General features: G+C 41.9%; 1 protein-coding gene across 1 annotated transcript in view; it reads right to left on the reverse strand.

Moving 5' to 3' along the window:
• Positions 1 to 22,467, reverse strand: part of Frem1 (Fras1 related extracellular matrix 1) — a 149,481-nt gene that overhangs the window by 57,129 nt on the left and 69,885 nt on the right. The window contains 7 exon segments of the mRNA NM_001411535.1: positions 1,009 to 1,150; positions 5,056 to 5,200; positions 7,644 to 7,830; positions 10,736 to 10,932; positions 12,040 to 12,225; positions 13,476 to 13,670; positions 21,629 to 21,881. Of these exon segments, the coding sequence (NP_001398464.1) occupies positions 1,009 to 1,150; positions 5,056 to 5,200; positions 7,644 to 7,830; positions 10,736 to 10,932; positions 12,040 to 12,225; positions 13,476 to 13,670; positions 21,629 to 21,881 (1,305 nt within the window).

The raw sequence follows: 22,467 nt of genomic DNA on the forward strand, positions 1-22,467 counted from the left end.
CTTCCAGGGACTAAGCCACTACCCAAAGACTATACATGGACTGACCCTGGACTCTGACCTCATAGGTAGCAATGAATATCCTAGTAAGAGCACCAGTGAAAGGGGAAGCCCTTGGTCTTGCTAAGACTGAACCCCCAGTGAATGTGATTGTTGGGGGGAGAGTGGTAATGGGGGAGGATGGGGAGGGGAACACCCATATAGAAGGGGAGGGGGAGGGTTTAGGGGGATGTTGGCCCGGAAACCGGGAAAGGGAATAACATTCGAAATGTAAATAAGAAATACTCGTTAATAAAAAAAAAGCGCAAAAGAAAAGATTTTATCTTCTTGCACATTCATATGGGGCTGGAAAGAGGCTTCATAACAAAGACACTAATAGATACAGATTTTAAATGTCGTGCTCCTGAGAATGGCTTAGAGAATGGCAGAGAACATGAGAGAGGCAAAAGGAGGGGCACAGGAATGGGAGAGAAGGGCACAGATGTTAAGGAATGAGGGAAGAGGAGGAAAAGAGGGAGGAGAGGCGTGAGGAATGGAGGGGAAAAGGTGGCAACAGATTTAAAAGTTTTCTTAACAGGAAAAGTAAATATTCTAACTTGGGGTGAAAACTATGCACACTCTAGAATAAATTCAATTGCACAAATGCTTGTGTTGATAAAATTTACATCGACTTTGGGAAATGAAGGGTGAAGGGCCTTTGTACTAGTCATCCACCCCAGTCCCCAGCGACCGAGCCTCGGGCTAGATAGATGGCTCAGTGGTTAAGAACACAAACTGCTCTGGCAGAGGCCTGGGGTTTGACTTCCAGTGCCCACATCAGGCGGCTTATAAGCACCTACAAATTCCAGCTCCGAAGGATCTAAACTCCATGGGCATCTGCACACATGTGGCCCACATACGCTCACACAGGCACGCATACATTAAAAGACTAGGGAGGGTGGTAATGGGGGGAGGATGGGGAGGGGAACACCCATATTGAAGGGGAGGGGGAGGGGTTAGGGGGCCACTTACCTTAAGTTGAAGTTGCCCATTTTGGGGAAGTCTTTCAAATAAGTAGTGAATCTTCTCCCTGGGTGAGTCTTTATCTATGGCTGAAAGAACAGCACTAGACAGAACACGAGTGTCGCCCACAGTCACTGAGACTTCAGCCTTCCTGTAGAAAGGAAAGTACAGGTGTTCATATGAAAATGGAAGGCATAGGCCATCAGGGGACACTCGTACTGGTTATCACAGCCCCCCTTCAAGAAATAAGTAATAAGCAACATCCAAAATGCTGGACGCAGTCATATACGGAAGTCTGGAAAGGGGGTGTGACTTTGTCGAGAGATGCGTCTCGTTATTTACATGAGTAGAACATTACATCTTTATGCTAGATGTAGTTTATACAACAATTTTGTTTCTGTTCTTTCTTCCAATGCTTACAATGTCTCCATGAAGGAAGTAGGTCAGGTATTATAGTTCTAACAATATAGACAGAGCCCTACTGAAAGCAACTTATAGAATATCCCAAAGCTTTTCCTGAATACCCTCTGGAGGTTGATTGATCCTCTTTGGCTATCTCTGGTCCTCTAATCTCTCCCTCCTCCTGAAAAGGTCCCTTGTGCATGTGGTCTTTATAGCATCCATATTCCTGAGGAAACGGATCCTCCGGGCCAATTCCTGGCATCCGGATGGCTAACTGAAAACATGACTAGATGGGGCAGCCAGCAGCTGCTGCTTCCACGTGGCCACTGGACCCTTTCCCCAGCCTCACCCAAGAGAGGAAGGGTCACTTTCTACCAGTGTTCTAGCTCTTCACTGTGATCACAACTGACATTAGCAACCACCAGGTCTTCTGCAGAGAGGCCAATGCCTGACATTTCATTCCAATCTCCTCATCAAAGAGGGATTCTTGCTAGCCCAGGACTGGCAACTTCCCTAATAAGAGGGGAGAAGCTTCATCTATCTCTCCAATGGGGAGGATGAATCACAGCTAGAATCTAGAAGGCTGATGAGTCACCTGACTGGGGCTTATGGAAATTACTGATGTCTTTTATAAGATGAAACAAAGCCTCAAATCACTATTTGATGAGGCCGGTAGGAGAATTATATGCCAGGGATGACAAGTACCACAATCTGAGTTTTCCTAAAAGGGACTTTGAGAAAAAGGACTGTGTTATAAGTAATGTATATAGAAAAGGGTCCCAGAAGTAGAAAGATAAGAGCTGGTGAGAAGGGAAAGGAATAACAGTGACTGTTTTGACTACTAATGACACTTGAGGCTCAATCCTACAAGAATTTTTTAACTTGTTATTTTAAGGAAAGGGGGCTGACTAAGTTGCTTAAGATGTCTCTAACCTTTAGATTCAAGACCTCCTCTTGCCTCAGCCTCACAAGTGTCTGAGATTATAGATGAATGACTCAGTGCTGGCCCAGCTACGGTCTTTGGAAGAGCCATATAGAGCATGACCTAGATTAAACTTCTGGAGGACAGAAAGCTGGGAATTTGTCTTATCTTCTATCCCCCTTCGTTGCTGTCTGACCCATGGTTACTGACTATCAGCCCTGTGGTTATTGACTGTCTGTCCCAGCATTACTGACTGTCTGTTCCCATGGATACTGGCTGTCTGCTCCCGTGGTTACCGACCATTTGCTTCCCGTGGTTACCAACCATCTGCTCCCACCTTTACTGTCTGTTCCATAGTTACCTGCTGTCTGCTCTGTGGTTACTGACTATCTGATCCCACAGTTCCCGACTGTCTATCCTAGCATCACTGACTGATCCCATGGTTACTGACTGTTTTCACAGTTACCAATTCTCTACTCCCACAGTTACCGAGTGTCAGCTCCCACCATTATCGTCTGTCTTCACGAGTGGAGGCAGGTTCCTAAGGGGGTGGGGGGGAATAGTGGAGTCACAAATTGTAAGCATCTGAAGCAGAACACAGATCCTGTGCACCAGACAGGTGGGTAAGGTGTTGGAGCTCAGAGACGGAAGTACCTACCACAGCATCTAAAGAAACCATCAAAGAAACGGGGTCAAGAGCTACCAGAGACCAAGCTACTCTCGGCAGGAAGGAACAGGGGCTCTGATTGTGCTTTTAGGACAGAGAGGGCTGCTTGTAATGACAATGAGGAACACTTGTGATCACTCTCTGTGTACAATCTTTGGAGCATTTTTACATATCTTCCTTGTAACAACCATATCAAAAGAATACTAACATCATCCCCATCCACTGAGACGCAAAAGGAGAGACAGTGTTTAAGGCCTCTGATAAGCATCTGTGTCACTCTGTCTCACACAGGACTCCTTAACCACTAGCTAAGCCGGGAGATCATAGTAACAAAAGGAAAGAGAGGGGAGAAGATGGAGATGCAGGAGGAGACAAAGAATGGAAGGCATTCTGGGAAGAAGGGAGAGGAATTCTAGCAAAAACCATTGGTAGAAGAGAAAGAGGACCTGCTGCTTCCTTCCTCGGGAGAAAGGGAAGAGGTAAGAGAGAGGAAAAGGTAAATGTCTGAACTGACAGGAGGCCAGTCAACCAGATCTGACCACTGGACTTCATGCACGTGTACTGAAATGTCCAAGGTATGTTCAATGGTTATGTTAATTAGACTATTTTCTTTTACAAAGGATGGATTCTAAGCAGAGTTGAAAGAGATTTGGGATTTTGTGTCTGTAGCTGTTGCTGGAGGGTTAACAGCAAGGCCGTGGCGCTTCAGTGGACAGACTTCTTTACTTCTTTAGTCTGGGCCAATGAGTGGCTGATGAACTAATAAAAACATGTGTCTGATGATTTGGTAAAATGTCTGACACTTAGTAAGTACTTAATTAACACTGACTTTTATCTTTCTCTCTTCTTCAAGTGCTGACTACAAAGAGGTTTGTAACAGTATAATATCCTCTCATCCCCACTGTCACAGGTCTTCCAATAGAGTCAAGGCTGGCCTCACACTCACTGTGTAACCCCGGGCTAGCCTTGAATTCATCCTGTTTCCTCTTGGGTCCCAGAATTACAGCATCTTTCACATCTATAAATCAATGTCAAACCAATCTGACATCCCAGCATTGGAATAAGGACACCCATTTCACATATATTCCTTGTTGAACTGACATCTGAGAATCAGTCTTCCAAAATACTGTTAGCAGCAATTCCAAGAACACTTCCTTCAGAGCATTTGACAGCTAATGAAGAACGATGTTGATCTGACAGGGTGAGGTGAGGATTTGTCTGGTCTCTTTTTCCTATATAGTCCAGGAGACTTTGGGAGTTATGAGGTTTCCAGGAAGGTCTTCCTATCCCAGCAAAACTCAGATAGTCTACTTAATGCCTAATGGCTACACCATTAAATAAGGAGTCTCAGTGAAGACTCACATCTGCAGCTAGTTCTAAAGACCTGCTAGGCTTCCTAAAGATCTCTGCAGTCTGAAGTGTGACACTTGACAATTGCAGAAGAAATTGCTGGCCCCAGAAAAATGCAACCCTCTGCAAATTTCGCAGTTCATGATATTAGAATTCGAAGAGTAGCATTGCGATATGCAATAGTGGGGTGTTGATCTGTGTGGGATGTGGTCCAGATTGGCAGACAGTGAAGTACCAAGATGAACAAAACAGGGCTGAGTATTTCCCTTGGTCATTTTTAGTTAAAAGTTTGATGAAATCTATTGTGAGGGCCATTGGCATTAACATTGTAACTCGAGTTATAGATTTCACCCTGCGTCTATGGGCATACACATGCACAAGGGAACATACATGCATGCACACATGCGTTTTAGAACTCTACGTTCAATTATTTTTTACAATATGCTTGAACTTTTAGAAAAAAGATCAAGTCTTTTATATTTTTGGTTGTGAGCCTAGCCTTTAACGGCTGAGCCATCTCTCCAGCCCAAGATCAAGTCTTTTAAGGACCGACTATTTTGGCTAGTCATTCCTGATGCCTGAGTGGCAGGGCAGTTGTAGAACTTGGGTGCAGTGGGAGCCTGGCTTCTTCCTGTGGACCTAGTGTCACAGAACTCTGTGGAAACTAGAAATGAGCCCTGTGGAAACCGGAAATGAGCCCTTTCAGGCAGCTCACTTGCTTAGTGTTGGTGTCTCGTCGTTCACTGGGGTGATGCTTACTGAAACGGTTTTAAGGATTTTATGTTTCCCGTCTGATAACTGGATCACGAAGTTGTCAGCAGAGCTCTCCGAGTCATCGTGGGCATACGCCAGCTTCATTCCTGGAAGAGGAAAGAGGAGAGGGTCTTCCTTCTTGAAGAACTGTCCACAGGCCCCAGGTACTCCATTTTAATACCAGGTTTTGGTGTTCAGAAAGCTCACCAATCAGTGTGTTATAGAGACATGAGCTCTGTTTTGTGGAGTCACTCAGAAGACCATAAAATTTTCTTATTTAAATGAGGAAAACCCATAAACCATAAAAGAACAAAGCTAGTATAGTAAAATCTATCTTGAGGCAGTCATCAAAATAAATCATAAGTAGTTCAGAACGTCACTATACAAACTACCTTTAGTCATTTTTTAAAAAGCCTACCTAATGGTCCTTTAGATATTCAGTTGGAAACTTTAATTTACTGTTTTCAAAACTGATTACAAATCTCTATAAATACCAAGGGCTTTATACAAAATGTTTACTGACATGTGACTATTAATGCCAAAAATAAAAAATTATTATTTAAAATAAAACAGCTATGAAAACTTGTAGCATAGTATATTCATGTAGTGAAACACCATACTACTCCAAAACTACCAGGTACTATGGAGAATGTACACAAAATAATTGTAATATGAGTCACCTAATATGGCAGGGGTGTACTAAATTCTGTATGTTTAAGGGTGGAATATTTGGGAGAATATATTCACATTATTTGGGCTACTTTTAATATATCCATAAATGAACCCAAAAATACAAATAAAACCTAACTTTTAAAAATGTCATCAAAATACACATTTTTTTTGTTTAAACTAACTATGCTATCCAAACTTACACATCTAAAATATCACTTTAAAAGAACCTGTCTTTGGCTTTCCAATGGCACCCCCACAACGTCCCCCAAAAGCATAAAACAAATAAATGTAAAAAAAAATTAAACTGTATTCTTTCCCCTTAAGATACAGATTTCCTGTGTGGCTAAGGCTGGCCTTGAAAGCCTTGAGCTCTTGGTCCTCTTATCTCAGGCTTCATAGGGGCTGGGATTAGAGGTATACATTGTCTAACACAGCTCAGAAAACAAAAATGAAGGAAGGAAGGGAGGAAGGAATGATCAACAAAAATCAGTCTTTCTTGAGAGCACATTTTCAGCTATTGTCCCCTTCCCTCGTGTTCATAACAATGTTATTTGCTGCACATACTGCATATAAGGACTGATTGGGTCAGATCAGCCTTGAAGTTCCTGAATCCATTTCTTTACAACTCACACCTGAGATGATGAATTGGCTTTTCATATTCAAACATGAGATGTCATCTGCAATTATTACAAAATAACCTTTGGGACAAAGAGACCACATTCTAATTAGAGAAATAAACACTTAGAAGACAGTAGGAAAGAAGCCAAAAAGTACGAGGACAAAGTAGGCACAGAGGAGAGAGGTCTGGAGAGTAGGCAGGCTTCCTGTGGGAGGAGAACAGAGTTCTGCCCTCTGAAGATGCCATCTTGGCCAACCCAGGGTGAAGGAAGAGTCCCAGGTTAGGGAGAGGACTCGCAGTGTGAGGTTATTCTAGGAGTGTAATTCTAGACCTGCATACTTGCTCATAGTCTTAAAAGTATTTTTATACATTACCAATGGGATAAGGCCTTTTAAAAAAGTAATTAAAAAACAATTCAGCCTGCTCCAGTGCGTCTTCTCCCCAAAGATCACATTATCTCCGCGGAGACTAATGAATGGTTATTATATGTAGATCTATATTTGTTTCAACTGTAAAAATTTTGGCAGACAAGCCATGATCTGAATCGTTTGAAAAGGAAATTTTAAATTATGACTAAAATTCTGTGTTAAAATACTGACAATTACAATTATAATTGTTAATGGTATTCTCAGAGTCAAACAAAACACGCCGTTGCATCTTGGACTGCCTACCATGTCTGGCTGGTCCTGTGTGCCCCTTGTTAATCAAGAGCCCATAATTCAGACAGAAGAGATAGGTACATATTCTTACCCCACATTTCTATGATTTGTTAGTATCTTTAGTGGAATAAAATGGTTCTCAAATTTATGTATTAATTAACGAAAACTTGTAAGCATGAGGCACAGCATGACACTTTGATATGTGTGACATGCTTGACTCACACTCATGTGCAGTGCTTACCTCATGTGTGAATGTGTCTTCTTTCAGGAATGTTCAACAACCCTGCATATCATTCACTATAATCACCATGGTGTACAATAGTTGTCTCCAATATTGCCCTCCCCTTCTCTTCCCAACCTCGCGTCTTTTTTTGTATTGTTATCAATGACCTTCTGAGTCCAATATTTGGGGTTTCAAATTTTCTTGCAGGACTGAAATTTTCTACCCTTTGATCAACAGCTTCTCATTTCTCTCCTCTTCCCCAACCTCTGGTAACTACCAATCCAATTTCTGTTTCTATTAGTGCAATTTGTTTAGAGTCCACACAGGGGCGAGCTAAAGTTACTACATCAGGTAAACAGAAGCGGAACGCGATCTACCATTCTGGAGCAGTTCCATGGAGAAGTTGTGAATTTCATTATGAGCATCCTTGCTGGTGGCCGAGATGAGGAGGAGGCCATGCTTGGGCTTGTGCGTGATGTTGAAGAGCAAGGGGTCCTTGGGAACATCCCTGTCAGTAGCACTGATGATGGCAGAATCCAGCTCTACCATGTGGCCCTCGTACACCTGAGCAGAGCAAGCCAGCAGAGTGAGCTGTATAGAATAGAACACTTTCGCTGTCCATTTATTTGAAAAGCTGCTTAAAATTCTCCCCAGTTATATGAAGTTACCCCATTTCAAATTTCCCATGACATTTTCAGATACTGAGTTCTAGAAAAAGGAATGTCTAGTTAACAAGAATTGTAAAAAGAAATCTATCATTTCCCTCACAAATTTTCTAAAGATTTCAAAGATCTTCTTAGTTCCATGAGCATCATAAGAGGTATGACTAAATCAACTGCGTGGGGCTGGTGAGAAGGCTCAGTAGGTAAAGGTACTTGCCATACAAGCCTTGACAACCTGAGTTCGTTCTCTCTCTCTCTCTCTCCACACACACACACACACACACACACACACACACACACACACACACACACACGGACACACGGACACATGCACTGGAGTGCTTATTGGATCAAGAAAGCCAATGGCTACTTGGTACTTGGCTGTCTTGCTTACCCCACTCCCCCTCTTTTTTTCTCAGAGAGAGGCTGGAATAAGAAAGTATTTGTTTTCTGTCTTGAAATCCAGCTAGACCTAAGTAATCAAAGTAAAGAAATTCTACGCATGCTTCCTGGGGATCTGCAAGGCCAGTGTGCTACACTCTGGAGGTAGTGTAGATGTTCTCAGGAATCAAAGCCTGGGAGGACTGGGAGACCTGTCTATCAATCGTGCAGTCAGGGAAGGGATACCAAGAGCTGCTGGACATCAAGAAACCAGAAGCATAAAAGAGTGGAAGCCAGCAGCAGTCTTCACAACTGAGGGACCACATCGTGAGAACCTATGCTTTCTTTCCAGTGTCTGCTAGTGGCTCTGAAGGGACCTTCCTGCAGGCACACTGTGATATCTGGCCAAAAACAGTGCTTCTCCTAGCTGACCTTTTTTTTTTTTAAAATTAAAGACTGAAAAGGCATCATAGATTAATTATTGAATAACTTTTGTCAGCATCTCACTCTTCCCATCTTTAAGAAATTTAGTAAAGCAACTCAAAAACATGTAATTCTCTATCTATCTTAATGGAGCTTAACTATGGAGTTTCCCCCTTAACTGTGTGGTAATGGGTCTCCTTTACAAAAATGGCAAATTCATCCACAAGATTGCCAAAGGATTTTCTAAACAACAATAACAGCAGCAACAACAACAGCAACAACAGCAACAACAAACCTACAGGATTCTTTTTTTTTAATCAAATTGTTTCCTGAAATTTTGAGAATTAAAAAGGTTATTTTTATTTTTATGTGCATTGGTGTACTGCCTGCACGTATGTCTGGGTGAAGGTGTTGGATCCCCTGGAACTGGAGTTACAGACGGTTGTAAGCTGCCATATGGCTGCTGGGAATTAAACCCAGGTCCTGTGAAAGAGCAACCAGTGCTCTTAACCTCTGAGCCATTTCTCCTGACCATTTTAAAACAATTTTTCCAAAATAAAAAAGTTTCAGTGGACATACAGAGAAAGCAGGTATGCGCTACAGCGCAGTCTGCAAAGGACTGCAGTCAACTGAAACATGCTGATGGAAGTCCAGCCATCTATACAATAAGGAAATTTCCTAAAAGGAAAGACGAATGTGGCTATATGAAAAAAGAAGAGGAATTCCTGATGCTAAAGAGTTGTCTCTGCCAGTGCACCAAGGGCTCGCACGTGATTTGCATGTATGAGAAAGCATGGGTGAGAGACATGATCACTCCCACAAAGGGATGGGGGACAACTTCCCGGAGGACCAATTATTCCGAAAGCCCTTGCCTCCGGCAGATAAAGACAGTGAAAATAGGTGTGGAAGGAATCATTTATAGTTTTTTTCCCTCACATAATCACTGAAGGGCTCTCCAGAGTAAGCCACGAGCCAAAAGAAGAGGAGAGGCAGGAGCTGGCTCTTAAATCTCACGCTGAGGTGACACTCATGTGCCGTTAAGATTCAGTAGAAAATTAAAATCAAATAAAGACTTACACATTCAGAATGTGATTATTTTTAGCAAAAAAAAAAAACAATGAGGGGAAATAATGACTTTGGTCAATATTAGTAAAACAACGGCATGCTAAATAGTGCTGCAAATGTTTGCTCATTGCGGACATGCTGTGTTCGGCTAACTTCATCATCCTGGCCAACTCTCTAAAAAATTCCACATATATTTTCAAAGATGGGGAAACAGAAGCTTGAAGAGGAATATTCTTTCCAAATGCAAAAATATATATATTTAAAGCAATACCCAAGTTCCCTTGAGGCCAAAGCCTGTGTCCATTTGACATGTTAGTGCATGTGTATGAATTACCCACAGGTACAGTTGCATGATATTTAAAAGAACCACACAGTGACTTTGTGTGTATGGTGGGGGGAGGTCTTATACTTTAGAAAGTAAAGCATAACGTAGCAGACATGACTTTCTTATTTGTAAGTAAAAACATGCAGAAAAATTATGGTATAAGACATAATTCTGGCTTGATCATAAATCACCTTGCTTGCTTATGCTTCAGTTCTTCAGGAATGAAATAACGTAAAAGCCTATCGTGAGGATAACTGTGAATGCATGGCAAGAACTTGGAACCGACAACCCAGTAGGTACTTTATTACACAGACACATAGACATACACACACACATTCACACATATGCACATACATACACACACACATGCACATACGTACACACATGCGCGCACACACATATGCACACACATGCACACATATACATACACACTATCTTTACCAGGACCATTATTATTAGGCTAATAGCTCACAAGTGATTAATTATATGACATTAGATTCTGACCTCCTCACTCTTTGCCAGATTAACATATTGGGGGATCCTGGACCAACATACAGGGGTTAAAACCCAGAAAATGATGAGGTAAAAAGGACTATTCTGGTGTGTTTCTTACAGTGATATTCTGTACCACAAAATCAGGAGCTTCATCATTTGTGGGGTTGATGATAACGTGAAATGTGGTCTCCAAGGAGCGTTGCTTCCCATCTGTGGCGTACACCAGGAACTCATCAGCAGTTGGCTCCTCCCTCAGGTGCCTGGACTGCACATAGTTAATGTGCGAAGCTTTCATGTCTCTCCACTGGAATGAAGCTAGCACACACCAAGACAGAACAGGGAAATGGTGAACAGCTCTTCCCGGGTATCTGCAGTTTTTAACGGCTGCTTCTCTCTGCAAAGCAGATACGTGATCATACCCGTGACAGGTGTGATGCCTACCAGCCTTCCACGTGAAGTCAGGGATCACAGACCTTAAGAAAGGACTAAAATGTGCCTGAATAAAGGACTTGTGATAACCACTAATTAGGAGGCAGGGGACTTCAAGGTCACTCTCCAGACACTTGGACTGGAAGAAAGTCGGAGAGAAGTACCCTTGGCTAAATTCTCCTGTCACGTGACTCTTGTCATACCGGGTTAAGGGTACCACCCCTTTACCACTATGCAAAGTGAGTGGAAACTAATGACTTGTCCCCATAGCATATATCAAGAAACCCACTGCACTGAATACAGTTAGGGGACTTGATATTCAGCTAGCCTTAAATCAGAAGATGAAAACTGTCCTATGTTATGAATTAAATCGTGAGACAAGATGAATAACCTTTAATTTGATTAATCTTAAATCTAATCCCACTCATATTTAAAAATAGAAATGTCTTAAGCTTGAAAACATAACTTACATATAAAGTGTTATCTTTGGAAACTTTTGGTCTTTCCTTTTATTTCTGTTTCACTTTATTAAAGACTATTCTGGTTGCTAAGAAACACTTGCTTTCAAAATTAATGAAATCTCCTCAAACATTTCAGGTTTCTCTTCCAGCACCACTTATAGCAATATTTCTCGATGTTTTTCAGTAACATCTATTAAACGTGCTGAAAGACTACAAGTATGAGACCTGTGGTTCCTACCACATTAACCATATCCCAGGGCTCTGTTGCTAGGAAGGCCTTGGAATAGGTGAGCACAACATCAAGTTTCCACTTATTTCACTTATAAATGTTCTTACGTAGGAAAAGTCCAGATAAAAGTGCAACTGAGAAACAATTAAGAGTCAATGTGTCAGCTAGAATAACAGTAACAATTTCTTGAACGTATAGGGTGCCTTGACTGTTTTGAATCCCTACCCATGTCCTAAGCCTGGCCTAGCCACTCACATCTGTAAACACTGGCAAGACATTGTGGTACAGGAAGCCATGACTCACCTATGCTTATGCCCGTATTCCTTTTCTCAAAGCCTGCAGAGGGCAGTGTGTTTTCTAGGTAGCCAAACTGGGGATGAGAAACCAAAATGAATTCCAAGTCATCCGGAGCAGTGTCCCAGTCAGTGGCAGTCAAGTGATGAGTCGTAAGGGCTGCCGAGAAGCCTTCGTCCACCGTGAGCGTCCTACCTGCACACAAAAATCAACGGTCTCAGCCAGTGTGATAGTTCAGTGGGTAAAGGCGCTCGCTGTCAGGCCCCATGAGCTGAGTTCAATCCCTAGAACCAATGTAGGGTAGGAGGAGAGAACCAGTTTCTGCTCTCAGATCCACATGTGCACAGTGGCTCACAAGACAAGCGAGTCAAATGTAACAAAATTTAAAAACACACACTTGTGTCTTAGCCTGGACTCTTGCATCAAAAGAGCAAGAACTGAAGGGCGTGGCTGCAACCCCAACCAGAGCCAATATGCAAAAATCCTACAGGCAAACTTGCTTCCCTGGGAGATGCTCGTTTTCTCGGGCATAAATTCTCCTTGCAGTGAAACATTCAGGGGAGATGAGTGCGATTCAATTGGACGTATGGAATTGTATACTTTTCCCATATACAAGCCAGCCGGATGATAATGGAAAGACGGCAGCAGTGCTGAACACTCCGCCACAGCCCTCCAGTCATTCTCAAGGAACTCTGATTTCCCTTGTGTCTCTATAGCAGTGACAGATGAAAACAAGAATTGCCAAACTGTTTTAATGATAGGCCACTAAATGTGGTTTATGTACTCCTCAAGATCAGCCGTTACCTCTGTTTGTCAGAGCGCTAATTGCCTGAGAGCGATTATGAATTGCTCATAACGAACATCTTTTCATGCCTTGGTGCTTAATTACTCTGCTGGGATAATGCTTCCTTTCCAGAACATTGCTTGGGAGATACTTTGCAAATTACAACAAGAACATTCATACATATGCTTATGTTTTTCCGTGAGACAGAACATATACATAATGCCCATGAAGAGATGACTTTCTGAAAAGCACGTAAGGTTAAACGTATATAAATGGTCTCTGTGGTAAACGCATTCTGTTCTAATAGAAATTATTATGGGTAAAATAAATTATTCTCTCTCCAGCAGGAAAATGATATTTCCCCATGTGAAATAATCCGGTATATTTGAGGGTCTCAATGTCCTTGTTGTAGCATGCACACACAAAGACGCATGGACTGTTGTAATCTCTCTCTATATGGAAATACATAAGTTTTCACGCAGGTACATTCTTCGGTGCTGTGATATTTCATTACAGACTTGGGGTTTACTACATATTTCTGTTGAGATGATTACTGGATGACAACTGCTTTCGGTAGCTTTCTAATCTAAGCTAAGAGAATTATTTCCTGAGTCTTGGGTATGACCCTAAGACAATTATACGCTAGAAACAACACAATCACCTATTATAATTGAAGGTGGCTGATTGTCGACTGGATGCACCGTGATGTTGAGCTGGTATGTGGGGAAGGACTTATGAAGAGGAACAGATGAATCGGGTCCATTGTAGCAACAGCCATTCACCAAAGGGTCAGCTTCACCATCCGAAACCACCAATACAACAGTGTCAAAACAAGATTCGAGGCCAATCTCGCCACCTGGAAAACATAACTGCTGAGTGCTGACTTCCGGAGATAGAGAGCAACATGAACAACTCCCCTCGCACCTTCTCTGCAGGCACTGCACGGAAGGGAAAGGAATTTAGGGGGATAAAAATATGAAACTCAATTTTATCACTATAAAATCAAATAGAGTCAGGAAAATAATACAACAATGCCTATCCATCTGTCACCTCCTGTGAAATCCCTGTCAGCCATGGACTATGTGGAGGAACAAAGCAGGGCTAACAAGGGTCTGACAGTTCACAAATGAACAAGGGGGAGGCACAGAGCTTGACTGGGGATGATTTCATTCTTTCCTCTTAATCCTCTGATGCTAAGAACAACCTCCAGGAAAGGCAGAAGGTGCCTGTATCCCCTTGATAATTACCTCTCCATGTGTGTTTTAACCCCCAGAAATGAGTAAGCACCAACCACACAGCAGTCCTGAGACACAGGACGCTGGATAAGTGTGAAGAAAAGTACTCCACATCTTGATCTTTTCCTTCAATGTTTCCTTGATTACACATTAGCCAATCTTGTATCAGCAAACAGGACAGTCAATGTTCTTCAGGCAACAGAAAAGCTCTGAATGTGTGCTCTTGGCAGTCCTTAAAATGCCAAGTGAGAAACAATTCTGGGACCTCTTCAGAAAAGGGGAGGAGAGAGGAGGGCAGAGGAGGAGAAAGAGGAGGGCAGAAGATGGAGGGGAGAAAAGGAGAGGAAAAAACTCCAAGTTGAAGTTTATAGAGTTCAATAGAAACCATTAGCTTGATAGCTGCTGGTAGAGGGAGAGTCCGTTTTCTTTAAGAGTGTGACCCCTGGGAGGTGGAAGAGGGTCCAGGTCAGGTGCCACATCCAGGAGTATTTGGCAACATAAATTTGACTTGATGGATTTAGATAGATAGATGGATGGATGGATGGATGGATGGATAGATAGATAGATAGATAGATAGATAGATAGATAGATAGATAGATAGATAGACAGACAGATGACATAGATGCTTGATACATACTCACACAGGAGTAGATAGATACCTAGATACATCTTAGATAGAGATAGGTGGGTAGAGAGGTAGGGTCTAGGAGAAGGTGAGGAGAGGAGGTAACTATGCTTCCAATACACTGTATGAGATTTTGAAAGAATCAATTAAAATATTATTCAAAAAAGAAAGCATTATCCTTCAAATTTGGCAGGAATAATAAATGAGGAATAAAATGAGACCTCTTAACTGTTCATACTGATGATAAAAACGAAGTTGATTTAAAACATTTATCTATTCAAACATTTGTTCAGGTCTTACCATGAGATAATTAGTCCTCTGGGCATTACAACAGAGAAAATGCAGGCATTTTGCACCTCTGAAAGGCGTGTTTTAAAAAATGCTTACTGTCAAAAGACCTACTGTGAGCTGTTTACCGTGTAAGGAGAGAAAAACAAAGGCAATGTGTTCAAAGGACCACAGATGTATACCTCCATTAGGTTGAGCCTTTCAGAATTGCTCCTGTTCAAACATTTTAACCCACTAAATGACGATTTCATGCACAGGGAGAGATTTTTGTACCCACACAGGACACATCTGCAGACTCAACCAACCACACATTTAAAATACTTGAAAAAAGTTTATCTGTACTGAATATGTAGATTTTCTTATCCTTTTTCCCTAAGCAAAGGAATACCACAATTTGACTCAGAGTTGTAAGTGACGCAAAGATTATCGAAAGAATGTGGGGCTTTTCGTAGGTTATAGGGCAATTCAAGACCATTTTCTGGAAGGGATTTGAGTTAATTTGGTATGTAGGGTTCCTGAGACCCACCCTCTAAGTACACCAAGTGACGACTCTATTTCAGTTGGATACTCGACAAGGTTTTATGGTTGGGAAAAAAGATACAAGTGCCAGAGGGCAGCGCCCTGGAAAATTGCATGTGCCAGAGCATGCCAAGTCCTTCTCATACGTTTGCTGGCTTTGTGCTATGCCCTGAAGAAAGAGTAAGCCTGCCAGGCAAATACCTGGGAGGTGAAAGCGGGGTGTGCAGGGCGGGAAGTCAGATAAAGAAACACTGGAAAAACATCCCGAAAAAAAACCCGAGAATTTAGTGGAGAAGGCAAGCATAGCACTCAGTAACTGATTTCTCCATATATGCACAGACTTTACTTAGAGAAAGCAGCCAGTCATTAAGAAAGTCCCTTCAAATGGAATATAATCTAAGAACACAACTTAAGAACTTCTTCATTCTTATTTACTATAGGACTAGAAACTAGAAATCTCAGCAAAAGAAGCCATGCAATAGAAAGAAAAGGCATCAAAAAGGAAAAGGAAAACATTAAATTATTCCCACCTATTGATATCATAGCAGACTCTATCAAACATTGTTAGAATGTATACATGAGTTCAGTAAATTAGACAAAAACAATACCAGTACACAGAGAGAGAGAGAGAGAGAGAGAGAGAGAGAGAGAGAGAGAGAGAGAGAGAGAGAGGAGAGAGAGAATTTTTTCTTTCCTTTTCTTTTAAAAGTAGCATTTCTAAAGACAAATAGTAAACATGGTAAAAAGAAAATTAAGGAAGCAACCGCCCTCATGATACATTAAACAATAATTACAGAAGCAAAAGAACTCTGCAGCAAAATTATAAAACACTGGTGAAAGAAATGACAAGAATACAAAAACTGAAAGACAGCCCGTGCTTACACTGCCCAAAATAATGGAGAAGCTCAACCCAATTCCCACTGGAAATGTACAATTTTATTAATCGTCATGAAAATGCTAGTCAATACCACAGGGAGTTATCATCTTATTGAACATCTGTCATCATAAGGACAATGAATAACAGATGCAGAGAGACATAGTAAACACTGTTACATGGAATGTAAAGTAATAGAGGCTTTACGAGAAATGTGCAGATTACATATGATCCAACAATCCGACTCTTCATTGGATACCCATAGGAGATGAAATTTTTACACCAAAAAAGATACCTATATCCTCATGTTCATTGCGGTATTAATCATGATAGTCAAAATGTGTGATCACTCCAGATACCCTTCAATGGATGCAGAAATAAAGAAAATGTGGTATGTTTATGCTATGCCAGTCACAGCAACGTGGTTAGATCTTAAAAACACTATGTTAAGTGAAACAAGCCAGATGTGGGAAGCAATAACTCAGGAGTACATGAAGAAATTGTGGAGAGTATCCAGAGAAGGGGAGGAAAAGGAAGTGAAGAGATAATTTTACAGCCAGAGGAGTGTTTTAGGGCAGGAGTGCAGAAAATGAGAGAAGGGGCCTTTATGGAAGAGGGTAAGTGAACAGAATCAATGCATGACTATAATACAAATCACAACATTGCCATCTTCCCTTTCTTCAATCCAAACCTGCCTCTAGACATCCCCTCTTGCTCTCTTTCAAATTCATGGCTTCTTCTTCCATTGTGTGTGTGTGTGTGTGTTCCTAAATACATAAATACAATCTGCTCATCTCTACAGTATTACTTGTACTCATATGTTCTCAAGGATGACCATTTTAGTATTGGATAACCAATTGGTGTACTCTTCCCTGGAAAAGACCATTTCTCACACTCTCAGCATTCCTTAGTTCTCTAGTGATTTGTCTAGGATTAAGGTTGCCCTTGTCTAAGGTTGAGGCCACATGAGCCTTCTCCCTTCCAAGTTAGCTTGTCTACAGGAATTATCTTTGTTCAGGTCAAGTTTATGTAACCATGTGGATGAGACTTCATCATAGGTGTAGCTTCTCTAACATTCCACAGCAGACTTTCCGTTCTTTGTTATAATCTTTTTTTTTTTTTTGGTTCTTTTTTTCGGAGCTGGGGACCGAACCCAGGGCCTTGCGCTTCCTAGGTAAGCGCTCTACCACTGAGCTAAATCCCCAGCCCCCTTTGTTATAATCTTTCAGACTCCTTTTCCACCATGATCCCTGAGCCTTATGTGCCAGAGTTGAGCTGTAGATGTAGTTGGGACTGGGCTCCACAACTCTGCACTTCTATTGCTTGCAGTTTTCTGTAGTTGTCTCTACCTACAGCAAAGAGAAGTTTCCTTAATGAGGGGCAAGGACATTCGTACGTGGACATAAGCACAAATGTTTAGATTGCTGTCAGGGATTGCACTGGTTTAGTGAAGTAGTGGTTGCAGGTTCTCCTCCAAGATTCAGGGCTTCACTGGTCGTAGGTAGTTAGCTCGGTCTCCAGTCCCAGGCATGATTTCCCTGTTGTTAAGAGGGTCTTGAGTCCAATTAGAGAGCTGTTGGTTACCACCAAGGTATGTGTGCCACTACTGCACCCTATGGTTATCATGCCATATTGGTCATTATTCTGGTTTACAGGTGTCATCGCTGGGTAGAACTATTGTTTACTTCCCTCCTTTAGAAGCTTGCATGGTACCTTCTTGGTGGGTACCATAAAAGACTGTCCTCTAGGAGGAGGCTTTAAAGTAAGAGCCAGTTCAGGTCCTATGTTTGAAGTACATGGTGTCTTCAGCCATAGAGATTTTCCTTCTACCTGTGAGGGTGAACAGTTCCCTATAGACATGCCTACATGCCAACCCAATATAGATAATTTCTCACTGAGGCTCTTTTCCAGGTGATTTTTAAGTTGTGTCAAGTTGACAGTTAAAAGTAATCAGTACAGGTGATAAAATTAATCAAAACACTGAAGCAAGGCTTGGAAGAGATGTCCCTAAGGCATCAGATCTTTAATGCCAGGATTCTTGATATCGATCTGAATTGAACAGTACTAAATGAGTACCAGTGGAGCCAAGAAGTGACATTTGAGGAACTGTAACATCAAAACATCCTTGGAATCTAGTGTTCTTTCTAATCTAATCTAAGAAATCTATGTGAAATGATTTCTCTCAGTGTCCTTCTAGCTTTATTATGTAACAGTTCCTTATATGGAATCGACCTAGAAGAGATTCGGATGTCTGTAAACCTGCCTGTTAGTATTTGGAAAGCTGTGTAAGAGATCATGGTTCATCCTACTATGATTTACCTTGCTTTGTGAACCTGCTAAAGATATTGCAATTATTCAATAAACAACAACTATTGGTCTTGAATCCCTTTTCTGTAAGAATATGTGAGACCTACACTGGGGGAGGGGAGTACATAAGCTTGAGGCTGGTCTGGGTTACATATCAAGTTTGTCTACATTTGTGATGGTTTATATATGCTCGGCCTAGGGAGTGGCACTATTAGATGGTGTGGCCTTGTTGGAGGAAGTGTATCACTGTGAGTGCAGACTTTAAAACCCTCATTCTAGCTGCCTGGAAGCCAGTCTTCTGCCAGCAGCCTTCAGATGAAGATGTAGAACTCTCAGCTCCTCCCGCACCATGCCTGCCTAGATGCTGCCATGCTCCTGCCTTGATGATACTGGACTGATCTCTGAACCTGTAAGCCAGCCTCAACTAAACGTTGTTTTTATAAGAGTTGCCTTGGTCATGGCGTGTTTGTTCACAGCAGTAAAACTGTAACTAAGACACCATGTCCTAAAAATCTGAGTGAGGCTGAATTCAATGATATGAGGGGACTACTATCATTGGTGGAAGAAACTTAAGACAGCATAACATTCAGGCTCTAGCATGATCTGTACTGACTGTCTTTATCCAGGTTTACAGTGAGAATTAGGAGCAAAAGGAAGAGGAGGAAGATGTGAAATGTGTGGTTCATCAAGGAATAGAATGTGCTTAAACCATGGACAAAGCAAGTTTCAGCAAATGGCTGCTGTTCTAAAAGGTAGCCACATACTTTAATGAAGAAATATGGGGTGTGACTGGATGACATTACATTTCAGGAAACAATAAAGCCTCATGGATGGAAGGATAGAGACCATAAAACTGCATGCTCATTCCAAAGCCTTGTGTGGGGTTTTGTTTTTTTGTTTGTTTGTGTTTATTTGTTTAAAGAGAGAACCATGGGAGTGCCATGAATGCAGGAACAGGACTGCCTAGGAAGACATTTCCTAAGATTCTGCCACAGAGACACTTGGAGTCTGCTCTCATCATGGTCCAAGACCACCACCAGGCTATTTAAGATGGCAGCCAATCTTGGCTTTGTCTATGTGGTGCTGGTTTTACTGGCACACACAGTTCAAGAGTAAAGAGAGCATGGAGGCATACACTACAATTTTAAAGAAAAGCCTGCGAGACACGTTTTCCAGTTTGAGGCAGTGTTTGGGAGTCAATGGAACCTTTTGAGGGGGAAGCTGGCTGGGAGAAGTAGATAAGTGACTATAGGCTTTTGGAGGTGACAGCTCAGACCCTGGTTGCAGGCTTGTTCTTTGCTTCTTGAGCTGTCATGTGAAGAGACTCTGCTTCAAGTCCCTGCCACCAAATGAGAGTCTCTGCCATGCCTTTGTGGCTGTGAATGGGTGAAAACCCTCAGAAATCAATGCACAAAATGCCTTCCTTCCCATCAACTGCTTTTGTCAGGTAATTGTCACAGTGACTCCATGGTAAGTAATACAGTGTCCCAATCAATCAGCCTTTCCATGCCCTCTTACTTCCTCCCCAGAATTAAAGAGAGCATAAACAGGAAAACTGTGATAGTGTGTGATTAACTCCAGCAAGAGGAAATACATGATACCATTTCTGGCAAATGTTACTAACTTAGATCTAAGTAGATGTCTTCAGGTTTCAGTGGCTGTGATAAACACTATGACCAAAAGCAACTTGAGGAAGAAAGGGTTTGTTTCTATTACCATCCCATATAACAGCTCATCATCAAAAGGAATCGAGGCAATAACAAACATCTCAGGAACCTAGAGGCAGGGGCAGATGCAGAGGCCATGGAGGGATGCTGCTACTGGCTTGCTCCTCAGTCTGCTTTCACATAGAACCCAGGACCACAAGCCCAGAGGTGACACTGCCAACATCAATCAGTAATTAAGAAAATTCTCCACAGGCTTGCATACAGGCTGATCTTATGGAGGCATTTTCTCAATATAGGGTCCCTCTTCCCAAACGACTCTAGCTTGTATCAAAATGACACAGAATTAAGCAGGAAAGAATATGTGCAAAGAAGGACAATATGAAGTGTCACTAAGCCATGGTCATCCTTCCATGTGGAAGGGTCCTTCTACCTATAATATTAGTTAACAGTCCTTCTGCACAGCCTAGACTGTAACTCCACCATGGCCCATGGGACTCAGTGTTGTGCCTTGCAAATACCAGATGCTGAGTTAATATTTTCTTTCCTTTTTTGCTTTTTTATTGTTGTTGTTGTCCTTTTTGTTTTTGTTTTTGTTTTTCAAGACAGTGTTTCTCTGGGTAACATCCCTTGATGTCTTGGAACTCACTTTGTAAACCGGCGCCTGGCCTTGAACTCACAAAGATCTACTTCCTTCTGCCTCCCAAGTGCTGGATTAAAGGCATGCACTACCACCCCCAGCTTAGAGTATTTTCTTTAATTGAACATTTCACATGGTGGGAAGAAATATCAACTGAGAAACAATACATTTGATAACATCAATGGGAACCCAGTCTTACAAACATGCATTTGTGTCCTGGCTGTCATGAACCATCACAAGAAATCATCTTGCTTTCAAGGAACTTAGAAAGGAGACTAATTACTTCTAGGGAGTTGGCTGGTGGTCATTAGACTTCTAAAAGTAATGATGTCATAGCTTTAGGTGGCTTGCTCTGGTAATATCAACATGATTTAGAAATCTGTAAGTAAAATAGCCAAATTCTTCTAGTTGACTTGAAAGGGACTTGGGGTGGGGGTGGGAACATTTAGAACAGTGGATCAGGTGTAACTGCTCTTTCTACACTTCTGAAATTCACTACAATAATCAGGTCAGAAGTACTTCTATCCATAGTGACCGTGCTTACTGTGGTGCAGGCTGCAATCTGCTTTATCTTTCATTGCAAAAAAAGTGTTAAGATTGTAATATTACATGACAAGGAGTTAAGACTTGAATGCCTTCACTAATCATAGGTTGTCACTTACCTGTATGTTTGTATGCCACAGCTCCTGAGATGACATCTCCCTGAGAGAACCTGTCCACACGGAGTCCAGCTTTTCTCACTACTCCATGCCGAGGTTCTCGGGTAATCAGAAATAGCAGTTCTGAGTCATTGCTGTCTGCATCAGTAGCGAAAATGTATTCAGGGGTGATGGTCACCTCTCCACCCTCTGAGCAGTGCATCATGGGAATGAGGTCAGCCTTTAGAACAGGTGGCTCATCATTCACAGGGAATACCTAAGCAGGAACAAAAGATTACATTTTCAAGAAAAAGAAAGAAGTGACAAATGTCCCTGCCGGTAAACCATAGCTCACAGTCACAGTGACAGCCATTTTTCATCTTCTGGACACATGAACAATAGCCATGGAACTTGGCCAAAGTGGCCTGCGCCTTTCCTTTTTTACTTCCTTCACTGGGTGAGGGATGCTGCACATTAAAGACATCTCAGGAGGGAATGAGAGTCTGTGGCTGAAGCTGGGAACTTGGAGAACCCATTATTTTCAGAAGACAAAGCAGAAATGCGATATAAAGCCCTTCTCACTCAACACACAGCCTCTTTCACTAAATCCACACACACTCCAGAAGAATTCTGGGCCTGGTGGCCTGATGGATGTACATCCACAGTATAAAAGTTATTTTTATGTTAAATCACTTGGTGATTAAAGCTTTCTGCCACCTTCAGTTTCTGGCCACCTACAGATTTTTTCCTTGGGTCCACAGTAAGCCACAGCCTCATGTCAAACACCTTGAGTGACAGATTACATTCCATGACCATTCAATCAGCTCCATTTTTCTCTCACATTCATGAAGAAGAAGCTTCAA

The sequence above is a fragment of the Rattus norvegicus genome, chromosome 5 (assembly GCF_021556685.1).
Source record: "Rattus norvegicus strain SHRSP/BbbUtx chromosome 5, alternate assembly SHRSP_T2T, whole genome shotgun sequence".
NCBI lineage: Eukaryota > Metazoa > Chordata > Mammalia > Rodentia > Muridae > Rattus > Rattus norvegicus.